Source organism: Cyanistes caeruleus, chromosome 20 (assembly GCF_971803275.1).
Source record: "Cyanistes caeruleus chromosome 20, bCyaCae1.hap1.1, whole genome shotgun sequence".
NCBI classification, from domain to species: domain Eukaryota; kingdom Metazoa; phylum Chordata; class Aves; order Passeriformes; family Paridae; genus Cyanistes; species Cyanistes caeruleus.
The window spans coordinates 5,117,944-5,143,785 of NC_141720.1; the positions used below are offsets into that span (position 1 = coordinate 5,117,944).

The 25,842-nt window shown below is 56.2% G+C and overlaps 2 protein-coding genes across 2 annotated transcripts in view; one reads left to right on the forward strand and one right to left on the reverse strand.

The window, feature by feature from the left end:
* Nucleotides 1–2,508: 2,508 nt before the first annotated feature.
* Nucleotides 2,509–5,088, reverse strand: IER5L (immediate early response 5 like). Its single transcript, XM_086858084.1, has one exon. It carries the CDS (start codon nt 4,824–4,826, stop codon nt 3,837–3,839), a length of 990 nt encoding a protein of 329 aa, XP_086714210.1. The 5' UTR covers nt 4,827–5,088; the 3' UTR covers nt 2,509–3,836.
* A 374-nt stretch (nt 5,089–5,462) lies between these two features.
* LOC111936991 (uncharacterized) overlaps nt 5,463–25,842 on the forward strand; it is a 119,098-nt gene continuing 98,718 nt past the window's right edge. Inside the window, exons 1-2 of the mRNA XM_086858085.1 lie at nt 5,463–5,556; nt 6,181–6,274. The gene's annotated coding sequence lies outside the window, so the exon portion shown is untranslated. The remainder of the gene's footprint in view (nt 5,557–6,180; nt 6,275–25,842) is intronic.

A 25,842-nucleotide genomic window follows, 5' to 3' on the forward strand; every position in this document is an offset into this window, starting at 1 on the left:
CTCAAGGTCGGGCAGTGCTGGAGCACCTTGGACCGCGCTGGGGGCAGAGCTGGCGTGGGGAAGGAGCTGACACAGGAGCAGAGTCACGGCTGGGCTGGGGGTGCAGCTGAACTCAGATTTTGGGTCCTCACCCTGCTCCAGCCCATCTGTTCTGCATCTCTCGCCGGAGCCAGGGACCGGAGGGGTGAGGTGGTGGGTGCCCACAGGCGTGTTGAGGGGCACAGCCCCTTTCCCCGCAACACCCAGGGGCTTCAGCCGACTTGTGAAGGGATCAAAACATTTTGTGCCTGGAAGACGAGGAGCGTGTGCGAGAGTGAGGATGGGCTTGTGTTGGGGGGTGCAACCTTCCCCTGTCACCTCCCTTCTAGCCTGAATGCTTCTGCCATCATGATTAATTTATCAGGTACTTATGAATATGCAGATGAGACTCTGGTTTCCAGGCTCTGCTTTCAGGAGAGGCTGTGATGGGCTTTCTGCTGCTGCCGCCTTCGTAAGAAGAAAAATGTCATGTACCAGCGTTTAAAATAAATAAATAACTGCGCCACCAAGAGCTTGTGAGCCTTCGCGGCTCCGCGGAGCTGTGGGGTCTTCTCGTTCCTCAGTGACAGGGATTTTTGGGTGTCCCTATAGCATATGCACCCCGAGTCCCCCCCGCCCCGCGTGTGTACCGGAGGCGTCTTTGCCAATTCCAGCCTTTGAAACCTTGACTGAAGCCCCAGAAACTTCCACTGTGAAAGCGGGAGAGAGCTGGATGCCCCCGGGAGAGGGGAGATTTGGAGGGATAGGTGTGCCTGGGGTGCTGGAGCTTCTTCTGCTGATGGTCCCTGTGTCACTGGAAAGCCCGAGGTGTGGGAGATGGGGAGCGGTTTGGGAGGGTGATGAATGTGTGCGTGGGGCTGTTGGGCTAAAGCGAGCTCCGACTCTGGCTGGCTGGGCTGCCTGGAGCAGGGGCTGTAAGGAAAAGGGTTTGGGTTTGAGATTCAGCGGCTATGCTGACCTCTGGGTGTCCGCAGAAGCACCTGGGTTTTCAAACTTCCCCCCAATACTGTGTGCAGCAGCCAGGGCTGTGGATGCAGGAGCTGCTGCTTCTCTTAATCCCACTGCCGGGGCCCCTCTCCAGCCGCCTCCGTGCCGGGGAGCCTCGACTCCCGGGGCAAGGGAGCGGGATGGGGCCGGGGAAGGTCCTGGAGGTCCCGGGGCAGGGAGAGGGCTTCTCTATGGCCCCACGGGTGAATTTTCTCTGGTCAAAGCATCCAGCTCTAGCTTTGCAGAGCGAGCTCTGGTGCGCTCAGCAGTGTTCCCTCAGTGCCTCCGCGCCTGGGCAGGGGGCTTACAGGACTTATATTTTCAATTGTAAGTTTTTATTTTTTTTTTGAGGGGAGACTATTTGGAGGATCAGCAGGGGAGGGGGAGCGGCGCTCAGGCTTGCGACGTCCTGAGCGGGACAGGGCTGCCCGTGGGCAGCAGCACCCGCGGTTGTTGGGGACATCGCGGCCGCCCCTGCCCCTCGCTCTGCCCCGCGGGGGGGTCGGGGCCGCCCCTCCCGCCCCGTTCCCCGGCCCCGCTGCGGGGCTCCCGGCGGGCGCCAGGGGGCGCTGCGGGCGCGGGGCGCGGAGCGGGGGCGCAGCCGGGCCGGGGGCTCCGCGCTCCGGCTCCTCTGCGGCTGCGACCCCCCCGCAGCCGCTCCCCGCTCCGCCATCCCGCGGTTCCGGCCTCTCCGGCCGGGAGAAGGGAAGGTTGCGCTCCCACGGTGATGCGCGGGGCTGGGAAGGGGGGTTTTGTCCGGGTGTTGGTTTGTGGGGGGGTCCCGGGGATGCCCCGGGGTGCGGGGGCAGAAGGACGGCTCTAACTGCGGGATTTGCTCTGCGTGCTAGAAACTGCGTTATGCATAGGGTTAAAATAAATAATAATTCTCCCCTCCTGAGGTGGCCGTGGGATGTTGAAGGGGTGCGGAGCTGCCCCGACTCGTTCCTGTGGGGTAAAGGAGGGGAGGAGAAAAATACATGCACAAAAAGGGGGAAAAAAGGAAAACCCGCCCGCACCACCCAGCGGCCCCGCGCGGGGATAACAAACTCCAACTTAAAAAAAACTTCCCGAGCGCGCCGGGGGGCGCGGAGGCGGCGGCGCTGCCCAGGTGCGGGTCGAGGTAGGGCCGGGGGGTCCTGGCTGCTCCCCCCGCAGCGGGGCGGGGACCCGAGCTCCGGCCCCTTCCCCACCGGCCCCTTCCCACCTGGGACTCGCTTTGCGCCGCACAGCCGGACCCAAGCGGGGGCTTTTGTTGCATCCTGGCAGCCGGGGGGGGACTGCGGGTGTGTGTGTGGGGAGAGGGTGAATCTGGATGGTGTTGGGGAGGAGACAAAGGGGTTTTTCCAAGGCCGGGGGGGTACACGGAGAGGGGAGGGGGGTGTCGGAGTTTCAGCAAAGGCTCCCCGGTGCAGAGGGGAAGCAGTGGCTCAGGAGAGGGGCTTGGTCTGGCTGCGGGGTGAAGGAAAGCAAGAACACAGCAACTTTATAATCGACTTTTTATTAAGATTATAAATTTAAACAAATCTGAACAGTTTTACCCGGTGATATACAATTCCATATGCACAAAAATACAGGCTTACAAACAAAGAAAAAGGAGCAGGGAAAAAAAGAAGACCCCAACAGACCGTTTGGCAAAGCATCCTCAGTTACACACAGTGCTGATACCGTGAAGTTGGGAGTGGGCAAAAGAAAGAGGAGGGGACGACGACCAGAAAACCCACCTTTTTACAACAAAAGGTTTTTCTTTAAAAAAATAATGTAAAAAAAAAATAGAAATCAAGAGACTCTACAGGAGACAATCTCTTCACAAGACCAAACAATGCTGGTTTTATGATTGGGAAGGCTGAAACCAGAACAGTTAAACTTAAGGGGAAAAAAAAAAAAAAAGAGGGGGAGAAAAGCAAAAAAAGGGTCAGACCCGACACACACATTGGAGACGTGAGTCGTGTTACACGGTTACCTGCGGCATCACAAGCACACACCGAGGCGGAGGCTCCGGGCTGCCGGGGGTGGCTCGCCCCCTCCCCGGCATGGCGGGGCGCAGCCCGGAGGGACCCCCGGCCCCAATTTTTCCCATTCCCACCCTCCCCACATTCAGCTCTCAGAACCCTCCAGCGCTCCCCTGGGCACAAGCGGTGGGAAGAAGTCACATCGCACACGTTTCTTCTGGGAGGAAAGTTGAAATGTTTTCATTTCTGCCTTTTTTTTTTTTTTTTTGTTCTTTTAAATAGATAAAGAAACGCACAAAAGCGACGGGGCAGCAGCGGCTTTCCCCCTGTCCGCACCCTGAAACAAACGGAGCCGGGGGCGGCGGGACCCGCGGGGCGGCCCGGGGCGCGGAGCGGGGCCGGGGGCGCTCCCGCCGCGGGGTCCCGGGGCCGGTCCCGGCTCTCACGTGGCGCTACCGGCCGCCAGCACCGGCCCCAGGAAGCCCGCCGCGAAGAGAACCCGAGCGGACACAAAGAGGATTATTTAAATAGGTGCTTCGCTGTTGTTTTGTTTTTTGTTGTTGTTTGTTTGTTTTGTTTTCGTTTGTTTGCTTGTTTTTGTTGTTTTTTTTTTCTCTCATCTCTGCAAAAATAAAGTCCCAAGATCTTAGATTTTTTTTTCTTTATTGTACAATTTATAAAACACTAGCGCGGCTCTGCCCTCCCGCCTCCCCTGCGCACCCCTCGGCACCCCCCCTCCCCTCGCCCCAACCCCCCTCCCTGCCTTTGTTTCAGGGTCCCCCCTCCGGAGCCGCCGTCCCTCGGATCGCACCCCCGTTTTGTCAACACCCCCCCACACCCCGTCTGCTCCCCCACTTCTCTCTAAAACGCGACGATGGCCCGAGTCCAGGCTCCCAGGCTCGCCAGCGCCTGCTTGCTGCACAGCTGCCCGTTGAGGGGCTGCTCCGAGTCCGCCTGCTGCCGGCTCACCAGCCCCGTGAAACCGGAGCCGAAGATGGAGATCAAGTTGGAGATGTTGGAAGAGTCCTGGGGGTGCTCGGCGCTGTACTCCTCGAAGCGGGCGCGTTTGGTGCACGGGGCGAAGGGGGGGCCGCCCGCCACCCCGCCTCCCCCCGGCTCCCCTTCCTCCACCCCCTCCTCTTCCTCCTCCTGCCCCGGGTAATACTTGCGCTTGGTGCCGGGCGCGGGCGGCGGGGAGGCGAGCCCCGGTGCCGGCTGGCAGCAGCAGGGGCACTGCGAGCAGCAGTCCTGGTGCAAGTACCCGTTCTCCACCGTGGTCACGACGTGAGTGTCCAAATCCAGCACCGTGGTGCGGCTGCTACAGTGCGGGGCCCCGCCGCTCCCGAAGTCACAGCCGGCGGCGTAGAGCAGCCCCGGGGCCGCGCTGCCGCCGCCACCGGGACCGGCGCTGCCGGCGGCCCGGTAGAAGCCCGGGGACGAGTCTCTGCAGGGCGCTCGCTGCAGCTCCGGGGGCACCGCGCACACCGGCACCTCCAGCAGCTCCGCGCAGCCCCGCGCAGCCCCGCAGCTCCGCGCCTCGCGGTCCTGCGTGTCGGCGGGCAGCGGGAGCGCCGCCAGCTCCGGCGGGGCGGCGGCGGCGGGCGGCGGGCAGGCGGGCATGGCGAGGAGCGGGGCGCCGTCGGGGTAGTGCTGCTGGCGGCGGTAGAGCTCGGCGTAGCGCTCGCTCAGGTAGAGCTGCCGGGCGTTGCGGAGTACATAGGAGACGAGCAGGTTCTTGTGGAGCTTGATGCCGCCTCGCTGCGTGCGGGAGCTGTGGATCTTCCGCAGGGAAATACTGATCAAACTCTGCGCATCGAGGGTGCACTCCATCCTCCTCCGGCCCCTCAGCATCGGCTCTCGCCGCCCGCGCAGCCAGGCACCCCGGCCCGCATCCACACGGCAGCCGGGCGGGTGCGGAGGGTCGTAAGGAAGGAGGATAAAGAGGCGGGGGGGGAGGGAATAAAGGGGAAGGGGGGAAGGGGAAAAGGGGGGACAGAGCCTGAGGTCGCTGGAGAAGGGGGGCAAATAGAGAGGGGTGTCTTCAGGGGGCGGCCAGCGGCGGGAGCAGCGCGGGCATCGCCGGGGGCTCCCGCTGCTGCCGCCGCCGCCGCCGCGCTCCGAGCACGGACGGCGCGGGCGGGCAGCGCCACCAGCGCCGCGCGCGCCCCCGCCCCGCCCTCCCGCGCGGCACCGCCCCCCGCCCGCCCCTCCGCGCGCTCCCGCCCGCCCCGCCCACCCGCGCGCGGGCCCCCCGCACCCGCCCGTACCTGTCGCGCAGAGACACTGAACGCCCGCCCGCCCGGCCCCCGCTTTTTATACCGCTGCGCCTGCCCCCGGGCCCCGCCCCCCGGGGCCACCGCTACCAATGGAAAGGCGGCGGACGGCTTGACGGGCGGGCAGCGCGGCCAATAGGAGTGAGGCGGGCGCCTCGCGCCGTTCAAATGGTGTCAGGCGCGGCGCGGCCCGTGAGGGCGGTGAGGGCTCGGTCGGGCCGGGCTCGGGACACTGGGAGCACCGGGGGTCCTGCCCGAGCGGCGGCGGAGCCGGGGCACCGCCTCCCTGAGCCGCACCCCTCGCACAGGTGAGCGGGGGGCGGTGCCCGCCTCGGTGGGCGGCCCCGAGCAGCGGCGGGGGCGGGGCCCCGGCACTCCCCGCCCCGTCCCGCCCTGTGACACCCCTGAGGCACCGCGTACCCACAGCGGGACCCTCGGTGGCACCGACACCCTCTGTGAATCCCATCCCCGAGGGTGCGGTGGGATGTCTCACTCCGCTTTGGGCCCGGAGTTCCCGATTCAGGTGCTTGCCGCACCCCAGTACTGCCGGGTCCCCCACACGCCCCGACAGCCCCCGGCGGGGACACCTCTTGTCCTGACTGTAGAGCTCCCGCCATCACCCCGCGTTTGGGGGGGAGTCAGGGCTTTCCCCCGATGTGGGGGCATGACCGTGCATCAGTCACTCCTCACAAAGTGCCCCAATCACACATGGTTTTCCCTCAAAGTGAGAGCAGGACCGCACTCGGGTTAATTATGGGCTAATTAAGGTCTTCCGTCCCGCTTTGGGGCACACGGTCCCTGCTCATCTGCACAGAAGGGTGTGAGGGGAGGGGTCTGGGCTGGTCCCTGGGGGGGTTAGGGGCTGCAGGGGCTCAGGGTGGGTTTAGGGGATGCAGAGACTCAGGGATGTCCCCACGTTTGTTGCTTAAAAGCCCCAGTTACCGAGACACCCAACAGTGGCTCCCGGGGAGCAGTGGCACCCACCGAAGCTGGTGACAGCGTAGAGAAGCAGCCCTTGTCCACCAGGTAAGAACTGGGGGGCTCAGGACAGGAGGGTGCAGGATCTGGGTGGGAGAAAGGGCTGTGAGATGGGTAGCCAGGAAGGGACTGCTGTGCTGAGACAAGGGGGGCTGCTTCTGAAACATCTTCTGTAGAAAGCAGAAGGCAGGGGGGAGAGGAGGGGGTTTCCCCACTGACTGCAGAGGTCTTCTAGGCTGGGTGCCTGCCTTGGGGTCACCCTGACATACCTTACCAGTGGCTATGGGCAGCCTCATGTCTGCGCATGGTGGGGAGCCCATTGGAAAGAAAACCTCTGAAGCCCTTGTTCCTTTGCAGCCCAAACTCCAAACCACGGGGACAGCGACACAAGGTGATCACTGGGGTCATCAGCTTACTGGGCTCCACAGGGAGCTTTGAGGGGGATGCTTGGAGGGCTTTTCTTGTTTCCTGGCCCAGCTGTATTCTGCTGGCTCAGCTTGCCCATGTCCTCCACTCAAGGGAATGGGAGCAGACCCAGCATCACAGAGGATTTTGTTCCTGTGAAAGGGTGACTGGGGCAGCAGCTGGGCTGGAGCAGTTCATTGCTCCCTGAGGGGCAGCTGGCTAAGTCCTGCGTGCTCATGGAGCAACCTCCACAATCTGCCTTCAGCCACGTAAACTGGGGGGAATGATACTCTGTGCATTCCCAAGCTCTTGTAGGATGCTTGTTCCTTGTTCATAAAGTAAAACATGATCACAACCCTGTCCAAAGGGGTGGCTGCAGCTCCAGGCAATGAGTACATGCAGCATTGGAGACGGGGGTTATGCTGTGTCCATCCTCTCCTCCACCAGGCTCTCTCCCTTGCAGTTCTCCCTGGCTGCAAGTTGGCTTTTCCAGGGCTGTGGCTGCTCAGCAGCTGGAGGTCCAGGAGGTGATAACTGGAGCTGGTCTGTGCAGATATTATGGGGTGTAGCAGGATTAGGTTTTGACACATTGCATAGGTCAGTGCTGAGCTTTGGGTGCTTTGGTGGTTTAAGCCAGGTCTTGGTGCTGCTCAGTGAGATCTGAGGCTCTGCCACCATGGGCTGTTTGGGCTGCTGCTTGTGGACTGAGCCCCAGCTGCAGCTCTGCAGCATTTTCTCTGTCCTCATGGGCACTGGGGAACCAGGGCAGCAAGCGCTGCTGCCGCCAACCTGTGCCACATCCTCCACCCAGCCAGGGCAGGCAGTGATTTCTTCTGCTCAGCTGGCATTTGCTACTCTCTGGCCCATCTCCAGCTGTAAAACTCCAGCCTAGGTGATCGAGGCTGGGAGCTAGAATTGCCCATTGGCCAACTGTGATGGGGTGGCTTGGGCAGTGCAGATGGGGCCAGACATAAAGCATTGCCCTGGCAGACACCTTCTGCCTTGAGCTCCTGCTCACCTTGCCACCTACAACTTGAGTGTGGCCTCAGGACACTGCCCAGTGTTGGCCCTCAGCTTTTTAATCATCGAGTGGCCCAGCTGGCCTCAAGTTGTACATTTCAGTGAAGGGTCAGGTTTTGCACAGCTCTGCTTGCAGCAGTGCTGGGTTTATGGAGGTGCAGAGGTTTGTGCATCCTCGGAGCCGGTCGGGCACTGCAGGGCAGCCCTGGATACAGGAGCTGCTGCTGTCTCTGGCTGTCAGAGAAGTGCCCTCTGCTGTAACTGCCTGAGAAGCTTCATGGCACCAGGAAAACCCGAGAGCACAGCAGGAGCCTCTAGGAGATGAAGTTGGAATTAAAACTTTAATCTTATTTAGACTCTGGGTAATTAATATAAAGGCTATAAACGTGGGCCTGATCCTGGTGCTGACTGCTGGGCACCATGCTGTGGCCGGCAGGGCCACAGCAGCTGCAGGCTGGCTCTCCTCCCTGCCTGGCTCTCCTGGCAGGTGCCAGTGTTTTGTTTGCAGACATGGTGGCTTTAATCCTGGAGCTGGGATGGGCTGTGCACTGTGAGAGCCATGCTGCTTCAGTTTGGCCTGCAGACTCCAAAATCTCCCAGAGACAGGAATCTGGCTGATACCTGTCTTGGCACATGATTGCAAGCTCTGCTTTTCTAAAGAGGATAATGAGTCCTGTCCATTTTCTGGCTCTGCAGCAGCAAGGTGGGGCAGGATGGGTTTGGTGCTTGCCTTTCTCAAGAAAACCTGTGTGTCCTGTCAAGCATCCCTATTCCCTGGTGTTGGGGTTTGGGTGCCCTTTCCATGAGCAAGGCCCCTAAGGACCCTACTGCTGCAATGGACAGTTGATGTAAAACCATCTTGGTTAAATGAAATTCTAGCTTTTACCTGGCCTTTATATGGTGACAACCATTATTTCCCCAAAGGAGAAGAGGATGGGCCCAAGATTTGCTCTCTGGAGTGCTGAGCTACACGTTTTCTGGTGTAGATGATGCTGGGGACTGCCTGTGATCTGCGTACTGTGGGGCACCCAGGCTGCTCCTGGGCTGGGGATGGTGCAGCTGTACCACATCTGTTCCAGCTCTGCTGATGTCCTGGTGCCAGGGCTGGTTTCGCAGCCGTCGATCCTGCAGCAGGATCCAGCAGCAAGACCTGGCGGTCCGCTGCTCTCAGCTGCAGAGTAAACAAGCTGGCAAGAGAAACCATTTTGCTTCAGCTAGTAGGAGAAACCCTTTTTAGGTAGCACTTCCAACTGGCAATGCTCTCCTTCATTAACCCCCTCCTTCCCTTTCCAATGAAACGTGAATTTGCAGCGATTGGAGATCAGGAGCTTGCCAGTGCAGCTTTGCCACCCAGAGCAACGAACACAGACGTGAATTTACTGCTTGATCTCATAATTTCAGTGCAATTAGACTGGCTGCTATAAAGCAATTTCCCCTTGAGCCTCGGAGTCCTGGGCCTGGGCACTGCCCAGGTTTTCTCAGACAAGGAAACGGAGGCCTTTGGGTATTGGCTGAAACACGAGTTTTTTTCGGGTGCACCTGGAACTTGACTCCCTGGAGATGCGTCTATGAGCTGGAGCTGCGGGTGCCTGGCATGTCTGAAAAGGAGCCTGCTTTTCAGGCTTACTTATTACAAGTCAGGCACCCAAAGCTAGTGGGAAAACAAGCCAGAACAAGGTTTTCAGGCTGAGCTCTTGGAGCAGAGCTGGCCTCTGCCACCTGTGTGCTGGGCAAGCTTAATGTTGCCTGGCTCCCCAGGCTGCTCCCCATCTTGGGGGGACTTGTAGGGCAGACCCACAGGTTCTCCTGTAGCATGTGGGGAATGGGGCATGTTGGCTCCCAAAGCCAGCAACCCTTGGAGAGGCGTATCCATCTGTATTGATCGAGCGGGCTGTGGGTAGGGCTGTCACCTCGCTGTTGTAGCTGTTAGCTCTTTCTCACAGCTTTTGTATCACAGTCAAATACTTGGTATAAAATCCTGGAGAAAAAGGGATTGAAACCATACTGGAAAAGCATCCATTTAATTATCTTTTCTCCATGCTTTTAGGTGAGGAGCTGTATAATGCCTCCTGAGCACCACCTTGGCACTGGGCATGGATGACATGCTCAGTATTTTGATTTGGTCTGCTCCTACCTAAATTCAACTCATTTCCTGTGTTCCTGGGAACCACTGTGCAGGGTAGGGGTGCTTCTGTAAGCTTCCCTGCTTCGTGGCCTCTCACTGCTGTGTGGCCAAGCACCTGTGTCCCACATGGTGCTTACAAATTCTCCTGGTGCTTTCCATGCTCCTACTGGAGTCTTGGGAAGTCCCTTGGATGGGAACTGTATGATTCTTCTTTTGACTTACCCTGGAAGGGTGGAATTGAGGGCGTTATTGTTACTAGGATCCTACTGCTGATCCTCTCCTGAAGGGCCTCTGCTTATCCTGCTGCAAGGGGGAAAATGCTGGCTGTGTTGGCCAGCTGGTGATGTGACACAAAGGAGAAGGGGGTTTCTGTCTGTGCTGATGAATTTTAGCCCATTGATGGCTTGCTGTGCCCACAGGTCAATCTGCAATAGGAGATCTGTTCCTTGCTAGAGCTGAGGAGGGGAATGAGCTGCTGCTGGATTAAGTGGAGCTGTGGGTGTTCATGGAGAGGCTGCAGTGTCCCAGTTGGTCTTAGTGTGAGTTGTCTGGCTCATCTCATGCTCAGAGCTGCTTGTGTGATGCTCTCCAGGGGCAGCATTGTAAAGCTCCTGGCACAGGCACTTCCCCATGTCTCTAACAAACCTGTCCAGCTGTGCCGGTTGCTGTTGGTACCTTGTCTCCTTGTTTCTGGCATTTGGAGGCCATTGATGTCCTGCAAAACCATTGCAGCATGCTAAAGCTGCAAGACAACAGTGTGTGGCAAGCTCGGGAGCTGCCTTTTTGGGAAGAGGGGATGAAGTTGGGGTCTGCTCCAGTGAGGATTTCACACTTTGGACTGCGTGTTCCCCTGGGCCTGGCTAGCCAAGAAGCTCATTAAATCTCCCTGACAGACATGGTGCTCACCCATCTCCTGGGGTCATGTGGAATCCTGGGAAATCCTCTGACCCTGGGAGAGAAAACAAGTCTGTGCCAGGGGACTCCCTTGGCAGCTGGTGGCTCTCTGGAGCTGCTGTGGGGTCTTGCTGCTGCTGCCCCAAAGCATCACTTCCAGGGCCCATGAAGTGCCCTGGGCAACCAGTGCTATTTGCTGGGCTGTGGTATCTGATAGGGATCTTATTTTAATTGCCAGGTCAGATATCCTGCAGTCTTTATTGCTGTGTAGCCAAGAGTTGATCCATGGACTTGGTCTGACCCTGAGTTACGGCTGTAAATGAGGCTGTGCTGGAGCACAGTCCTTACCCAAACTGGGAAGTCTGTCTCCAGCACCAGCATGAATGAGGGATCTTACCTGCAAATCCTGTTCCTGTCTGTCCTGGGTGGAGCAGGACAGGACTTGCTGGGGACGGAGTGGGGTTTGTAATCGTGCTCCCTGCTGGCGATGGGAGCAGCAGGCTTGGAGGAGGCTGGGCATCACCTGCTATAGGGTTCTGGGAGGGGTGGGGACCTGTGATCTAGGGGTAATCCTACCTCTGTTTCCCCTCCCATCTCCCCTGTCCCGCGGCTTCTAGATATCCATCAGAGCAGGGCAGGGCTTGTCCTACTGGTGCAGGGGACCCTTGGGTGACTCCTGTGATGGGCACTGCTCATCTCCAGTGGCACCACCTGCCTGGGGTTCGGGGTGCCAGGTCACACTTGGCATTGAGGGCAACCAAACCAACCTCCCTGTTTCTGCCAAATCTCTAGGGAGGGCAGTTGGGGTAAAAACTGTAGTAAAGTTGGAGCTATGGCTCGCCTAGGGAATAAAAGCTGGGGTGATGAATGGGAGTTTGGCCTGGGTGCAGTGGGGTCCCACTGGGGATCCCTTCTTCGCTGAAAGTGACTCCAGGAGTGCTTTCAGCGGGCGCGGTGCTCCGAAAGGGTTAATGGTTCGTCTGTCATGGAACCTCCAGCCTTTCCCGAGCAGAACCCCTCCGGCCGGGAGCAGCCTGTCCTTACGGTGCCCCGCGGATGGACGGACAGACGGCGGCAGAACTACAATCCCCGGCAGGGAGCAAACCCCCGGGGTGTGCCGGGACTGGTAGTCCGGGGCCTGGCGTGGGGGTCCCCGCTGCCACTCGTGGCTGGGGCGGGGGGACCCGGAGGGAATGTGCCGGCTCGGGGAGGAGCCAGCGTGTTCACCCACTTTGTTGTTATATACCTTAAAGGAGCAGTGGCTGTGCCCGAGCGAGCTCCCTAGCGGAGCCGCGCAACCCGGGCTGTGGGCTTTTTAAAGATAAAAATCACTCGCGTGGCCTCCCTTATTAACGACATCTCCCGCTCTCAGTAACTCCTTCGGCGCCTGGGCATCGCCAGCCGGCGCGGTGCTGGGCCCGCCCGCCGCGGGGCTGCTGCGCTGCGCTGGACCGCTCTGGTCCTGCATCCCTGCCACAGCATCCTCCTCCCGGCACTCTCTGTCTGGGAGCCCGGAGCTGCCGGGGTGTGAGTGCCGAAACCCGCAGCGCTCTTCATGCCACGGAAAATCTGCTTCCTTGCAGGGGAGACATCCCTGCTCATGGTCGCCGCAGATAAAGAGCTCTGGAGAGAAGCGTGGAGTAGCGACGACGTGGGCAGCGCGGCAGATTTCTCATGCCACTGTGCCACAGCCGTGACCTGGAGATTTCTTCCCCCCTCCGGCATAATTCAGTCTAGCACCCGGTGCCTCCAGCAAAACACCCTGGCCCGGCCCTGGCATGTGCCCAGCAGACACCCACATCAAAGCCACCGCGGCTTGCCTGGCCCCTCGCCAGCAGCTACCTCTAGACAGCTTGTGCAAACCTGGAGGGAGATGAGTGCGGAGCATCCAGCCCTCAGCAGCTCCCGCCTGCTGTGGGGCAGCCGGGGCTGGCTTGGGTGTGTGGTGGGAGCCACAGCTGGGTGGGCGATCCTGTGCTGGGACCGTGGTGAGGGTGCTTGTGAAACATCTGTCCCAGTGAAGCTGGGCAGCTGCAGCCTGGCACTGGCTGCTTTCAACTGCTTTGTCCCTGCTTCCCTGCACCGGTAGTCATTGCCTCCATGCCCCTCTGAGCCCCGGCAGAGGGGGATGAAATTTCTCCGGCAGATGAATGTGCTGGAGAGAGGCTGGTGGAGTGCAGCACGGAAACCTTGCTGACTGGAAAAGCAGGAATAACCACCCAAACGCAACTGGTGGAGGGGGGGACTGTGGTGCTTCAGGGAGCTGGCAGCTGAGCTGGCTGATGCTGGGTGATTCTCTGGGGCAGGTGGCCCAGGCCTGCCTTTGCTTCCCAGGTTCACACACTGCGCTTCACACGTGGGTTGTCACCATCATGAAGGCTAGGGGAGGGCTTGGGTGGCAGAGAAGAGCCCAGCACTCTTGGCTGAGCCTTTTGCTCCTGGGCTTTTGAATGCAGCTCAGCCTCCTCACAGTCTGGATGTTTGCCTGCTGAGGGGCTGTACTTGATCCTTTTTCCTTCATGTGTGTGGGTGTTGGAAAGAGCATTGGGAACACATGCTCCTGCCTGGAACTGGGCTCTAACTGGTCTGTGCTATTTGTTCAGGATAGTGTCCAAAATGCTTCCAGCCTGGTCACTGGTCAGGCATGGCTGGCAGAGGGCAGAGCTGCTGGTCTTGTTTGGTTTTGGAGTTGTCTGGGTGAAATTCATACCCAGGGCAGAGGAACTCTTCCCTGGGGTGCAGAAAGCTCCTGGTGCATGAATGACATTGTGGGAGCAGAAGGGCTGAAGCCCATCAGAGCTTGTATCTGGAGAGCCCTCCTGCGCCTGGCCCTGGCTGCCCTGTGTGAGACAGGGACTCGTGGTTGGGTGTTGGAGCACAACCCATGCAGCTGTGACCTCTTGGACACACTGAGGGCAGCAGAAAGACCCTTCTGGGCTGCAGCTGAGTCTGTATCACATCCTTTTCTGTGCAAAAGGAAACAGTGGAGTGGGAGAGGCTGCCTGTGGTGAGCTGCTGGCTGCTGCATCCCTCAAGGAACCTGGGCTGCAGGAAGCTCATGATGCTACTGTGCTGTGGATGCAGCCAGCCTGCTGCCTCAGGGATGCTGAGACAAGGAACCATAAGGGGTCCTGCTCTTGCTGTTGCTGGTTCACAGCAGTTTATGGAAGCACCAGTGCAACCTTTATAGTGAACTGTGAACAACGAGGATCCTATGGGATGCAGGGAAGTTGGTAGGGGCTCAGTCTAACACCTCATGCTGTGCCTGGCTGCTCTACAGAGTCTGTTCAGGGGCTAGGTGAGGTGGTGGGTGCTGCATATGGCTGCATATGAGTGACTGACTTGGTCCAGTCAGTCACTCCCTGTGCTCCTTGGTGCTGCAATGCTGGCAAGTTTCTGTCTTGCAAACAGCTCCTGTACATGTGTGTGCTGTGCCTGGCTCAGCAGGGACCTGCCTACAGGGCTGTGTGAACCCTGATACAGCATTTGAGGGGAAATTATGGGCTCCACAGAGAACCGGTGAAGCTCTCTGGTGGAGAAGCGCTCGGGAAAGTTCTTCTACAGGACTGTCTTAGCTCTGTTGCTTATTCCTTTTTGCTTTTCATCCCTTGCCTGCCATTTGGGAGCCTCATACCAGCAGCCTTGCAGCTGCCTAACACATTGTGATGGTTGTGTGGCAGCTTAGAGGCACTTAGGTGCCTCTAAGGAGACCTGCACTGAGTCTGCTGAGGTATGCACCCCTCCACACCCCCTGAGCTGATTGCTTCTGACACAGTCCTGCTCACACTAAGGCTGAGCCTGGACCCTTCCTGCCTGATGTTGGAGCAGAAGCCTCAAAGGGTGAAATGCAGCTGCTGGAGGAGGCAGCAGGAACTGTGGATTTGGGGTCTTGGAGGTGAAGCTGTTTGCAAATAGCTCCTGGGTGCAGTGGCACTTTTTATACTGTGTGACTTTCCCATATGCAGGGGCATCCCCAAGGCTGAAGGGAACTTTGACTCTGGCAAGGATAGAAATGAAATGTGGATAACATTGCTAGGCTAGCGTTGCTAGAGGAATTAAGAACCAAGCAACTGCATCCATAGGAACCTCAATTCTTCCCTTATCCCCTTGCACATCGAAGTTAATTGCATTTCCAACTGACACATCAAGCTGTCCTGCCATGGTCGTCTGTGACAAAGTCAGCGCATCGTGGTTGCTCTGGGATATAAACCTCACCTCTGGTGTCTCGCTCTCTTGGGGGATAATGTCTTTCCCAGGGCTGTTTGTGGTATGGTCAGGTCTTAGGAGCCCAGGGCTCAAGCTGAGTTGTCTTGTCAGGTCTTTACGGGTATCTCTTGAAGGTGAGACTTGTCAGGCTTAAGCAATGGATGAAATTTTTTTAATGGGTGTTCAGCAGCCACTGTGGAGATGCTTAAGGGCATAAATTTTTTAAGAGCATAATGGATGTTAAGCTCTCAAAAATAAATCCTAAGTCTCTGTAGCCTGTGTTTCCCAAGGTATTGGCGGCTAGCTTAAAATGAGAGAGCAAGCAAAATGAAATAAAAGGCTTTTAGATGGTGCAGATCACCAGTGTGGAGCTTCTGCTTTCTTTGTGTGTCTGAGTTAGCACTTCAGGATGCTGAGGGTCAGGACAGGGAGGGCTTAATCCTGGTCAGTGCTTTGGGGACCCAGACTGGAAAGCAGAGTTAAAAGGTTTTCCCCACAGCAGGAAGATTAGTAGGGCAGAGCAGGCAATGCTGGGTGCTAAACCCTCTGGCCCAGGAGACTCAGTGATGGCAACCAGAGAGTCTTGTCCAAAACTACATGGAAGTTCTCTTGATGAAACAGAGCCAACAAAGTCTGGGTGTGGAAGATGAGCTGGTGCCTTCCTCCTTCGAGCAAGAGGCAGGAAGATCTAGACAGAGCAGCTCTGTGCAAACAATTCCAGGGAAATGACAATGAAGCTGTGAAGCTGTGCCAGGGCTTCCTCTTCCACCCTGCCCAGATGAGCTTTTCCCATGGAAGTTGCAGCCCTGTGCAGGGGTTTCACCCGGTCCTTGTTGCACCAGGAGCTGGGACAGCAGGAAGGAGATGCTCCCTGCTGGCTGGTGCAATGCTCCAGAGCTGGGAAATGAAGAGGAACTGGCTTCATCCTTCCCCAGCCACTGTTACCCCCAGGCTGGGAGTCAGAGCCACTTGTTCTCTCTCTCCAGCCACAGTGATGGAAAGGGGATGGAAGAACGCTGTGCTGGCATGGGCAGCACTGCTGAGGCACTGCCAGGAACAGACAGCCCAAAACTTGTTTGATGTTGTTTTCTTCTCCCACCACTGGAGGAGGGAGGACTGCAGCTCCAGGAGCATGGAGCTCATGCTTGTCACCTCCTGCCTATAGGGGCTGGCTCAGAAAAAGTGGGAGCAGCCCTGATCCCGTGCACAACTCTGGGAGATGGCGTGGATGCAAACGCTGGCATCCTGCAGTGCTGCACCTTTGTGTTGTTCATGCCAGCTTCCCTCCCAAATCTGGTTTTAAACATTCCTGCATTCCCCATGAGGTCAGATCTGCTGTGGCTCTGCTTGCTGAGGTCAGCTTGTACCTGCTGAGGGTTTGGCCCCATTTTATAGAGCTTTTCCATGAGGTGTGCCCTGGGAATGCCCTCCCCTGGGCTGTGGTAACAGTTCTTGGAGATGAGCAGTGCTGGTGCCTTCAGGAGGCTGAGGAAGTTGAGGTGCTGGGTGATTTGCACCTGGAGTTTCTGTTCCTTTCTGCTCCTTGCTGGGGTTTGGAGGTAGGTGTTGACACACTCTGAGGTGACAGGTTCAGAAACATCAGATTGTGAGTGCCTTGGTGGCAGGAAGAAGTAAGAAAAGTAGAAGATTTGGAAATGACCAGGGAAAAAATATTTCTTGAAGTACGGGTTGATGCAGAAATGTTACCTGCTGCTTTCCTACTTTACCCTAACCCTGTTCCTCAGTTCTGGTAGTGATTGGTGCATAATAATGGGAATTGGAAAAACGTGTTTTTCTGATGTGGACTGAGTCTGCTTAAAGGGCTGTTGTTTAAGTCTGACTCTGCCTTCCTTCATCTCAAAGGCACCTCCAGATTCTCTGTCTCATCGCAGCTAAGCCAAGGGACAAAAGCTCTATCTTCCCCTCTTCCATGACAGCTGTGAGGATCAGGGCACTGGCTGCTCCTTGAAAACACAAGGTGTGTCTTCACCAAGAGCCTCTGGCAGGAGACTGGCATGGGATGTTCCTCCTTGCTCTGTTTTGCACATTCAGATTTTCTTTCCTACTTCCTCAGCCCTCTCCAAGCACCACTCACCCCTGCTCAGGCTCGGAGAGAGTGATTGGAGGTGGGAGAACAGCCTCCTACCCAGCACAAGTTTGCAAGTTCTCTGGGTTCCCAGCTGCTCTGGCTGCTGCTGCTGCCTCTTGGGGAAAGACAGGAGGGACTGAGCAGGGGGTCTCTTCTCCTTGGCACAGCTGCACTGGGGCTCTCTGCAGCTCCCAGAAACCAGGCATGGCAGCACTTCCCCAGATGGAGGACAGGACCCTGGGGGTATTGACTGTCTGCTGTTTTGCTGCCCCAAAAAAGCCTGAAGGCTGTTTAGTGCTGCTGTTCTGCTGCACCAAACCCCAGGCTCCCCTCTGTTATCCCTGAAGATGGATGCAGACGACTCCCCTCCTGACATGTGCGTGATCTGTGTGCGCTTGGCTCTTCTCTCTTCCTGGGCAGCTGGCAGGTTATTTTTGGTTCTAGAGCAGCCCAGATCTGGTTTCTGCTGGGGTGAGTCCCTGCCCAGTGCACCTCTCGCATCCCCCAGGCTTGTGGGAGGTGAGGAGCAGTCTACCCTTGCCCATGTGTCAGCTGGAGCTGGCAGGGATGCTCCAGCAGTTCCCTGCTGAAGGGCTTGTCTGGCATTTCTGTGGAATGGCTGAGAGAAGGGGACACTGGCCAGGTCTGTGGGGACTCACCTGGATGTGGCAGCCCAGGAAACCTGATCTATGGGCCTCTTTGGGAGGAAAGGGATGGGCAGGAGCAGCTGGTGCTCTCTCAGGGCTTGGAAATCCAAGCCAACACCTCGTCACGTGCATCCCTCTTGGCTCAAAGGCTGGAGGAACAGCATCCCCCTTCCCTTGGCTCCTGGCTTCCTGCCAGTGTCCTGCAGTGAGAGCCCCTTTAGAAGGGCATTGTGGGGGCTGAAGGGTTTTCTGGGGACAACCCTGGGGAGATGCTGGGGACCTCCTGCCCTGTCTCTCCTTAGGAAGGCCTCACTTGCACGGCTGCTCCTTCTCTTAAACTCTCCTGCAACTTCAGCCCTTTCTTAAAATCAAGGTTTGTCCCAGCAATTCTGGAGCAGGGCTTTATTCCACTGCTCAAAGCATCCTCTCCACATCTGCATGGTGGGATTTTCAGTGGTCCTGCTTACCTGGAGGGAGACATAGGGTAAATGCAATCAAAGAAATGTTTTTCACATGTTAGACACAGGTTGAATATTTGCTGGGCACTGTAGGCTCTGTGGGAAAGTGAGGCTGCTTGTTTCTCTGTGCCCAGCTGTCTCTGTAGGCTGGTGGAGCTGAGCACCTTGCTGGAGGTGAGTGTCTTGGTGGAACTGAGCCTGCAGGAGGTATTTTGAGTGCAGATATCCACAGTGGATGTGTGTCCCCAACTGCTTTACTGGCACTGTGTATAGAACTCATTATTCAAGGTTTCAGTAGGCTGGTGTCCTGTTTATTCCAGTATTTGGTTCTATGCTCCATACAGGTGCTCGAGAGCCTGTGTGCCCAGCAGTGGAGGTGGGGTAAGAGCCCCTTCCCAGGTAGTGCTGGCTGCCATGGCTAAGGACACTGCATCCAAACAATGCTGAGAAGACTGGGACTAAAATCATGGTGCATAAAGTGGTGGCTGTCAGAGCTGGGCTGCCAGGGATTCTGCAGGTCAACCTGGGTGTCAGAGCTGCCCTGATGTATCCTGGTTGTCAGGAGAGGCTGCAGCATTCCCTGTCCAGTGCTTCCCATCCTCAGTTGCACAGCTTCTTCTCATTGAAAACTATGTCCTTTTCTCTGGGGTGGGAGCATCAACACATCCTCCCACGCTCCACGCTCATCCTCTTCCAACAAAATGCTGCTCTGACGTTTCTCTCTGCTCCTGGAGGGAGTGAAGCTGTTTCCAGTCCCTGACTGGGGCTCGTGGTGTAAACACACGGGTCTGGGCTCTTGTGCTCTGAGCACCTTCATTTTCTGCTCTGTGTGGAGTTTCTGACTCACCTCTCAGGACCTGAGAGCCTGGCTCCTGACCTCTTTGGTGGGAGAGCTCATCTCCCCATGAGCTGAGGGTCCCATGCTACTGAAAACAGAACCAAATCAACAGTGAATAGGCTTTAACTTACTATTCAGGAATACAATAGAAAATCAAAGAGATGCTACATCTCCTTCGACTGTCTGTGTGCCTGGTTTCCTTTGTTGCAGGTGACTGAAGGAAAGAAAATAGGTTTGTTATGAAAGCACCAGGTCCAAACTGCCCTGCTCTGGAAATCTGGAAACCAGGAGATGTAGAAGTGGTGGCCTGTGTGGACCAGGGCTGCTGTGGGTGGGAGCAACACAGAGCTGAGGCCGGTGCCTCTGTTGCCCCAAGTTGGCTCTGTAGGGTGCAAAGAGCACCAGAGCTCTGCACAGCACAGCAGGTTTGGTGTGGGGGGCTTTGTCCAGCCTTCATCCCCGCCCAAGCCCTTGCAGAGTACAAGGTGCCTCTGTGTGCCTCTTGCTTTTTGGCTGTACAACATGGAGCATATCTTCTGCCCCTGTGCTGCTGGTCTGTGATCTGTTCTTCCTTGGTCTGGCTACCCTGTTGGTGGGCACAGCCTTTGGCAAAAATCAGCTAGACCAAGAGCGAAATTCAAATGCACAAAGCAAGACATTTGCTGTGAGGAATCCTAGGGCAGTTCTGTGCCACCAAGATGTCTCATGGGATGTGTAGTAGGGCCCACAAAGCTAGTCAGGGATGTGGTGCTGAGCAGGGAGAAGGTAAGGGGTCCTTCCTACAGAGATGAATTCCAAGAATGCTGCTTTCAGGGTGGGCTTGTTGTCAGGGAGCTGAGTCCCAGCCTTGTGACACCCCTGAGCCATGTTCCACGTCCAAACCCCGTCTCATCTCTGGCTTAGCTGGTGCACAAACCATGGGCAGCCAAACACAAGTCCCCTGCTGCACCGGGCTCGGGAGGGGAGGCAGCAGCGTGGTCGCATTCCCTGCGAGTGCCGGAGTCCTCGGGCCCCACTGGAGCTCCTGCCAGCCCCGGGTGTGGGTGCGGGCAGCAGCCTGTGGTTAGGCAGCGCATTGGACCTGAATGCGATGTGAACTCAGGCTTCCCTTTTGAAGTTTGACACCCGGGATTTTCCCCACCCACCAGGAGGACTGAAGACAAAAAAGAACAGAAAAGAAAAAGGGGGTGGAGGGCGGGGGGGGGGAACCCTCTTTAAACTGCTGGTGAGGGCATGTCAAGGAGGCTGAAGCTGAAGGGGCTGTGGGGGAGGGCTTGGTGCGATCTGGCCGGCCAGCTCTGACTCACCAACATGTGCAGGTCAGCCGGGCTTCAGGTTGAGCCTCGCTCACCCGGCAATGCCGAGAGGAGTTTGCAGAGGCAGGAGGGGAGCAGAGGAAAGGAAAGAGCTATTGCATCTTGGCAGTGTGTGATGACCCTGAATTGTGTCCCTTCTCTTGGCCCTTGCAGTCATCCTCCCTTCCCAGCTGTATCCCAGCCTTGGAGGAATCAAGAAGTGTCCATCCAACCTTGGTGGAATCAAGAGAGCTGGGATCTGGCCCCACTGATGTAAGGGTTGCAGGATTAGGCTGCCTTAAACAACAAAGGCCTTGCTCTGCCTGTCAGACAGATACCCCAGGGGCAGACTGGAAGGGTGTGGAGTGGAGGCTCCTCTTTGCAGAGGTAGGATGGGAATGTTTTCTGGTCCTGCCTGTCTGGTTTAACACTCCTAGCTGGGGCTTGGATGATCCAAAAGGGAGCTTGATCTGAGATGCAAGGCTATGACTTATTAGTATTTAAAACTTCTAAAGCCTGAAGCTGCAAAGCTGTGACTTGGGCAGAGATTCACCTGATAGACTCGATCTGCCAGGGATGGAGTTGTGGACAAGGGTTGGGTGTGATGCCTGTTTATGGAAGGTTGTGCTGGTGCAGTTCCAAATGAGACCTGCAAAAGCAGCATCAGGATCCCACCCCATCCCTCATCTCCACCCAGCCGTATGTCTCAACTTTTGGTTTGAAGTCAAAGCTTTAGGAGGTTGAACGTGGCTGCCTTTGGCATCTCCAAACCCAGGCTTGACTCACATGGTGTGTGCTCATCTTTCTGGTGAGAAATGGATGTTTTGTGCGTCTGAGTGTGACCAGATGGGTCCTGGAGGATCTGCTGGACCCCACTGTAGCTCTGAGCAATGCCTGCAACTGTGCAAAGTGACACTCGGTCCAGCTTCTACTTCATCACCACGTAAAGAGACAAGTGAAATTCCAGTTCCCCAACACCATCCTTTACCTCATCCTGCAGGGTGGGAGGGGAAGCTCTTGCCAGAGCTGCTTTCACCAAGAATGACTCCATGCCAGCAGCAAGTGGAAGAGGGTGACCAGATGGTGTGACATGTCCCACTGGGAGCTCGCAGCAGCCACTCATTCTGTGACTGCCCCATAATGTTAAGCTCAGAGATGTTCCATGGGAAATACTTGCACCTCCTAGAGCTGCAAGGAGCTGCTGATATATTCTATGCCTCAGGAGGACAAATAGCTGGGGCACTGCCCATGACAGTGATGTCAGGACTGTGCCAAGCTTTGTATGAGGTCTCAGCTTGGTGAAGTGAACCCTCCCATCCATACCAGAAGGAGAAGGGCTTTGTAGTAGTGAGGCAGCTGGGGCTTGGCTGTACTGTCACCCCACAAGCTTGGGTCCCATCTTCTTCCCTTCTCCCCAGCCCTTGCCCTCTTGTTGCAGATGGTGGGGTTTAGCCTTATGATTTTAGCCCATCAAAAGTCATGGTCCACTTCTCCTCAGGAACTTGCAACCTGCTGCACAACAGAACAACCACCTGGCTCTGCCTGAAGGTGTCCTACCCTTGGTGCCACAGCCATGCCAGATGCCAAAATCTGGAGAGCAGCACTGGAACCACTATTTCAGCTGGAGCTACTTGCTCCCACCCTTATGGGAGGGATGCCATGTACCAGTTGCTGGCTGCAAGAGCCATGTGCAGAGCCACAGGAGAGACCTGGGATGCCTGCTAAGGGGAACAGCAATTCCCCTCTCTCAGTTCTGGGTCTGTGAACCACACAAAGAGGCAGAGAGGTGGCCATTCCACCAAAAGGTTAAAATAAATGTGCCAGGATCCTGCTGCCTTCTGTAGCTGGGGTAGGGGAGGGAGGAAGCTGTTTGTGCAGTTGTTCATAAAAATCAAATGTGAAAGGAGTGGGAATGCTGCAGCACAGCAGAGGGCATCTTGGAGGGGAACCTGTGTGCCACCTGCATGAGGTCCATCAGCCTCCTCCTGGTTCGGATGCTGAGCTCAGCACTACTGAGAACAGGGAATGGTGTCCCTTGAAACCCTCTCCCTCTCCCTACACAGTGTGGCTGAGGGTTTGCAGCAAAACCGAAAAATACCTCATCCTAGAACCGTGTCTTCTGCCAACTCCTCTTATCAGACCCTGTGCGTTCGCCTAAAGCCAGTCGCTGTAGGGCTGAGGCTGGGGAACAGCCTGCTCTTACACTGCTCTCTTGCCTGCAGCCTGTTTGCATTCATGATTGCATCCGTGCATTAAAGTGCTTTGAGCTCCTCGTTACCAAAGTGCAGAGTCTGAGTTTTAACGAGCCACCCGTGGGAGCTGGGACTGGGAGAGGCGAGCCGCCGTCCTGCTGAACCGCGGCAGAGCTTGACAACAGGCACTGCTGCCTGGAAACGGTGGGCAAAGGCTTTATTGACCACTGGAGGTCACTTTTTCAATAATGCAGTACAATCCAACTTTATTTTGTCAGTACCTTTCATGCAGGCTGCCTCTGAGCTGCTCAGCAGATCCTGTGCAAAGGCAGGGAGAGGAAAGACTTCTGGAGCTGGGGAGGTAGAGGCTGCTCAGCAGCGTGGGGTGCAGAAAAGGTTCTCGTGCCTCAGCAAAGAGCCAGAGGACGAGGAGGAGAACAGAAAATGAAGCAGTCTGAATGCTGCTTCCCTGAGCTGTAGATGCACCTTCAGGCTCTTCATAAGTGAAGGAATGTGTTTGGCACTGGGGGGCTGGAGGAGGGGTGGGCGTTGCAGAAGGGTGCTGGGGGTAGCAGGTCGGTGCAGGTGGGTGCTGTGCAGGGAAGGTCATCCAGCATTTCTCAGCCTGAGACAGGCAGTTGTTGGGAAATGAAGGCCCTACAACAGCGTGGTCAGGAATCCAGCTTGCTGCAGCTGTTTGCTCTCCTACAGTGAAGGAGCTTCAGAAACCCTGTGATTTCAGCTTACAAAAGAGGCTGGATGTGGGCAGGCTCAGGCCAATTCTGAGCCAGAAATTGTGCCTGAATCATGTTCCTTTGCTCCCTGTGTGGTGCTGAGCTGTTCCTGGGAGGTGACTGTGATGTCCTGCCTGCACTGCCTGCCTGCTCCAGGCATCGAGGCAACATTTCTGTCCAGGCTGAAACCCCACAAGGGCTTGAGCAGGCACCTGCCCCCAGCTCTGAATGCTGTCCTTGGACAGGAAGAGCTGTGGGGGACTGTGAGAGACTGCCTTTGGTCACCCCAAAATCCCATGCAGGAATGAGAAAGGGCATCCTGGGACTCTCTGATGCTGGCAGCTGCTGCTTTTCTGAAAGCCCTGGGAGGGTCTCTGTACTGGGTGGAGCTGAGTCCATGAACACAGAAAGGGATGGAGACTCGGGATGGAAAACCAGCCAAAAGCCTTTGCTAAAGAGACATATTTCTTTTAGCCATGTAGAATGTTGTTTGGGAAGCTGGTTGTGCCAGATCTGCCATGTGGGAACCGCTTTCCCCTGCTGCTCTTTGGTGTTCAGGCTCACCCAGGGCCAGGAGGAGCTGGAGGTGGCCTGGAGGGTCTTTGTGTCCAGGCTACAGACCCCTAGGACAGACAACAGGGTTGCCTCTTATGATGATGCTTGCTCAATTTGCCACCCCCTGGCTCTTTATTGTGGACTAGCTGGTTTAGGTGATATTTCCATCATCACCAAAATGAGCATATCTGGGGATTTTGGCTAACTTGATGTTATAATTTCTCTTTGAGAGATGGGAAAGGAGTAACTGTTCTCCACATCTGTTTTTTCTACAGCTCAGGTAGGAAGGGGTTGGGTTTGCATGGAAATGTCAGCGTTGCACTTGGAGACCCTGGCTCTGGACTGGGAATTGGTGTTGTTGCTGTCCCCAAATCGCTGCAGGTTCTGGACACATGCGAGGACTGTGAGTGTTAAACCACCGCAGCAGATGGGACTCAAAACACGTCAGAGCAAATATTTAAAGATCCATTTTTATAAAGCCACTTTTTGGCCTATAAACCACCCTCCCCACAGCTCCTAGTGCTCACTGCTGTGAACTCCACTGCTCGCTGCTCCTGCTGCTTAGCCCTGCTGCCAACTGGCAGGGCCCAGAAATGTGCTGTCTTGGTTTAGCGCTGGATTTTTCTCCTTTCTCCCAAACCCAGGATTTGACTTTATTTTTTTGTTTGTTTGTTTTATTTACGGAAGAGATCTTCCTGCTCTTGGCAGAGTGGAACAGGAAGTGATTGCTCTAATGAGGGAGGGTGTATCCTGCTTGCTGCCCAGCCCCATCCCTCTCTCCTTGTTCATGCAACAATTTTTACGGTCTTGGCTGTTGCTGGAGCAGCACATGGTGAATCTCTTGTGCTGGAGGCAGAAGCATTGCTTCCTGAGCTGTTTCCCAGCCCCTGTTCTAGGCCATTTTAGAAGATGGGGATGGAGTAATGTTGTTGGAGGGGAACTCTGAGTCTTCCTTTTCTACTCTGTTACCATCTTTGGGGGTTTCTGGGATCAGACAGACTCCAAGGCTCAGTGACATGTAGCCAGATACAGCCGGATGTTTTCCTGCTGCCTCAATTTTTCTTGCAAAAGGCTGAACTGAGGAACGTGTCTCCAGAGGGTGGCAAGGATGGGACCTTGTGTCCCCTTTTGTTTCAGAATACATCAGGGACAGGTACCAGGTTCCCAGAAATGATCCCTGACTTGTTTACACAGTGTGGAGCACTTTCCACTTTGCTCTTCCCTTTGCTGCTTTGTCTTTTAGCCTGGGCCCTATGGAACCAAGAACTGACGTGGCTGCTAACATGGGCAGCTCTGCTTCTGAATGAGCAAAAGAAAAATAAATAGCATCTCAAATTGCAGCTTGTGTGCAAGGGGCCAGGTTCCTGCTCTCTTTCCAGCCCTGTGACTTGGGGTAGTTACTTCTGACTTGCTTCTGCTGTGAAAGTAAGATGGTAACTGAGCCCAGGGACATTTTGGGATAGAACCAATTTAATCTCCCAGTGCTTCCATTTCTGCCTTGTATTAAAAGCTGCTCAAACTCTCCTAGGAGAGCTGCTAACATAACTCGCTGGTGTCTCTGCAGTGCTTGGAGATCCTCAGATGTGAGTGGTTAATGGTTGGACTTGATGATCTTACAGGTCTTTTCCAACCTAAACGATTCTATGATTCTATGGTTACAGAAGCTTTTAATAGCACTTAACTCCTCTGGAACGAAGTCCAAAGCAAGGGGAAATTCACAGCTGATAAGAAAAGCCATGTTGGTGCACTGGGTTAAACCCAGCATTGTGCCCTCTAATTATGCAGCAGTGGCCTGGGCTTCTGGAGTAACAGGGGAAGACAGGATGGTTGTGCTCGGCTGGAGGGAGCCAGGGCTTGATTTAGTGCCTGTTGAGATCAAGGGGCCTTTGATTTCAATGGGTATTGAATCAGGCACTGCAATATCAAATAGGCTAATCAGATAATAACTTCAGATTGTCTGACATAGATTCCTGTCCCTGAGTTGGGGCAGGCAGAGTAAATTGGGCAGCTGGCTGGACAAGGCTGTGAGCTGTGGGCTGACAGCCTGTCTCTAATAAATGGGATGCCCAGTAAGGGACTGGTGGCAAAGATGGTCTGGTACCTGGGATGGGATATGGGTCAGGCATTGTCCCTCCAGGCCAGACACCCAGCACGGTGC

Bases quoted from the DNA above. Each gene is read 5' to 3' on its own strand.
- IER5L (XM_086858084.1), bottom strand. From the start codon at position 4,826: ATGCTGAGGGGCCGGAGGAGGATGGAGTGCACCCTCGATGCGCAGAGT.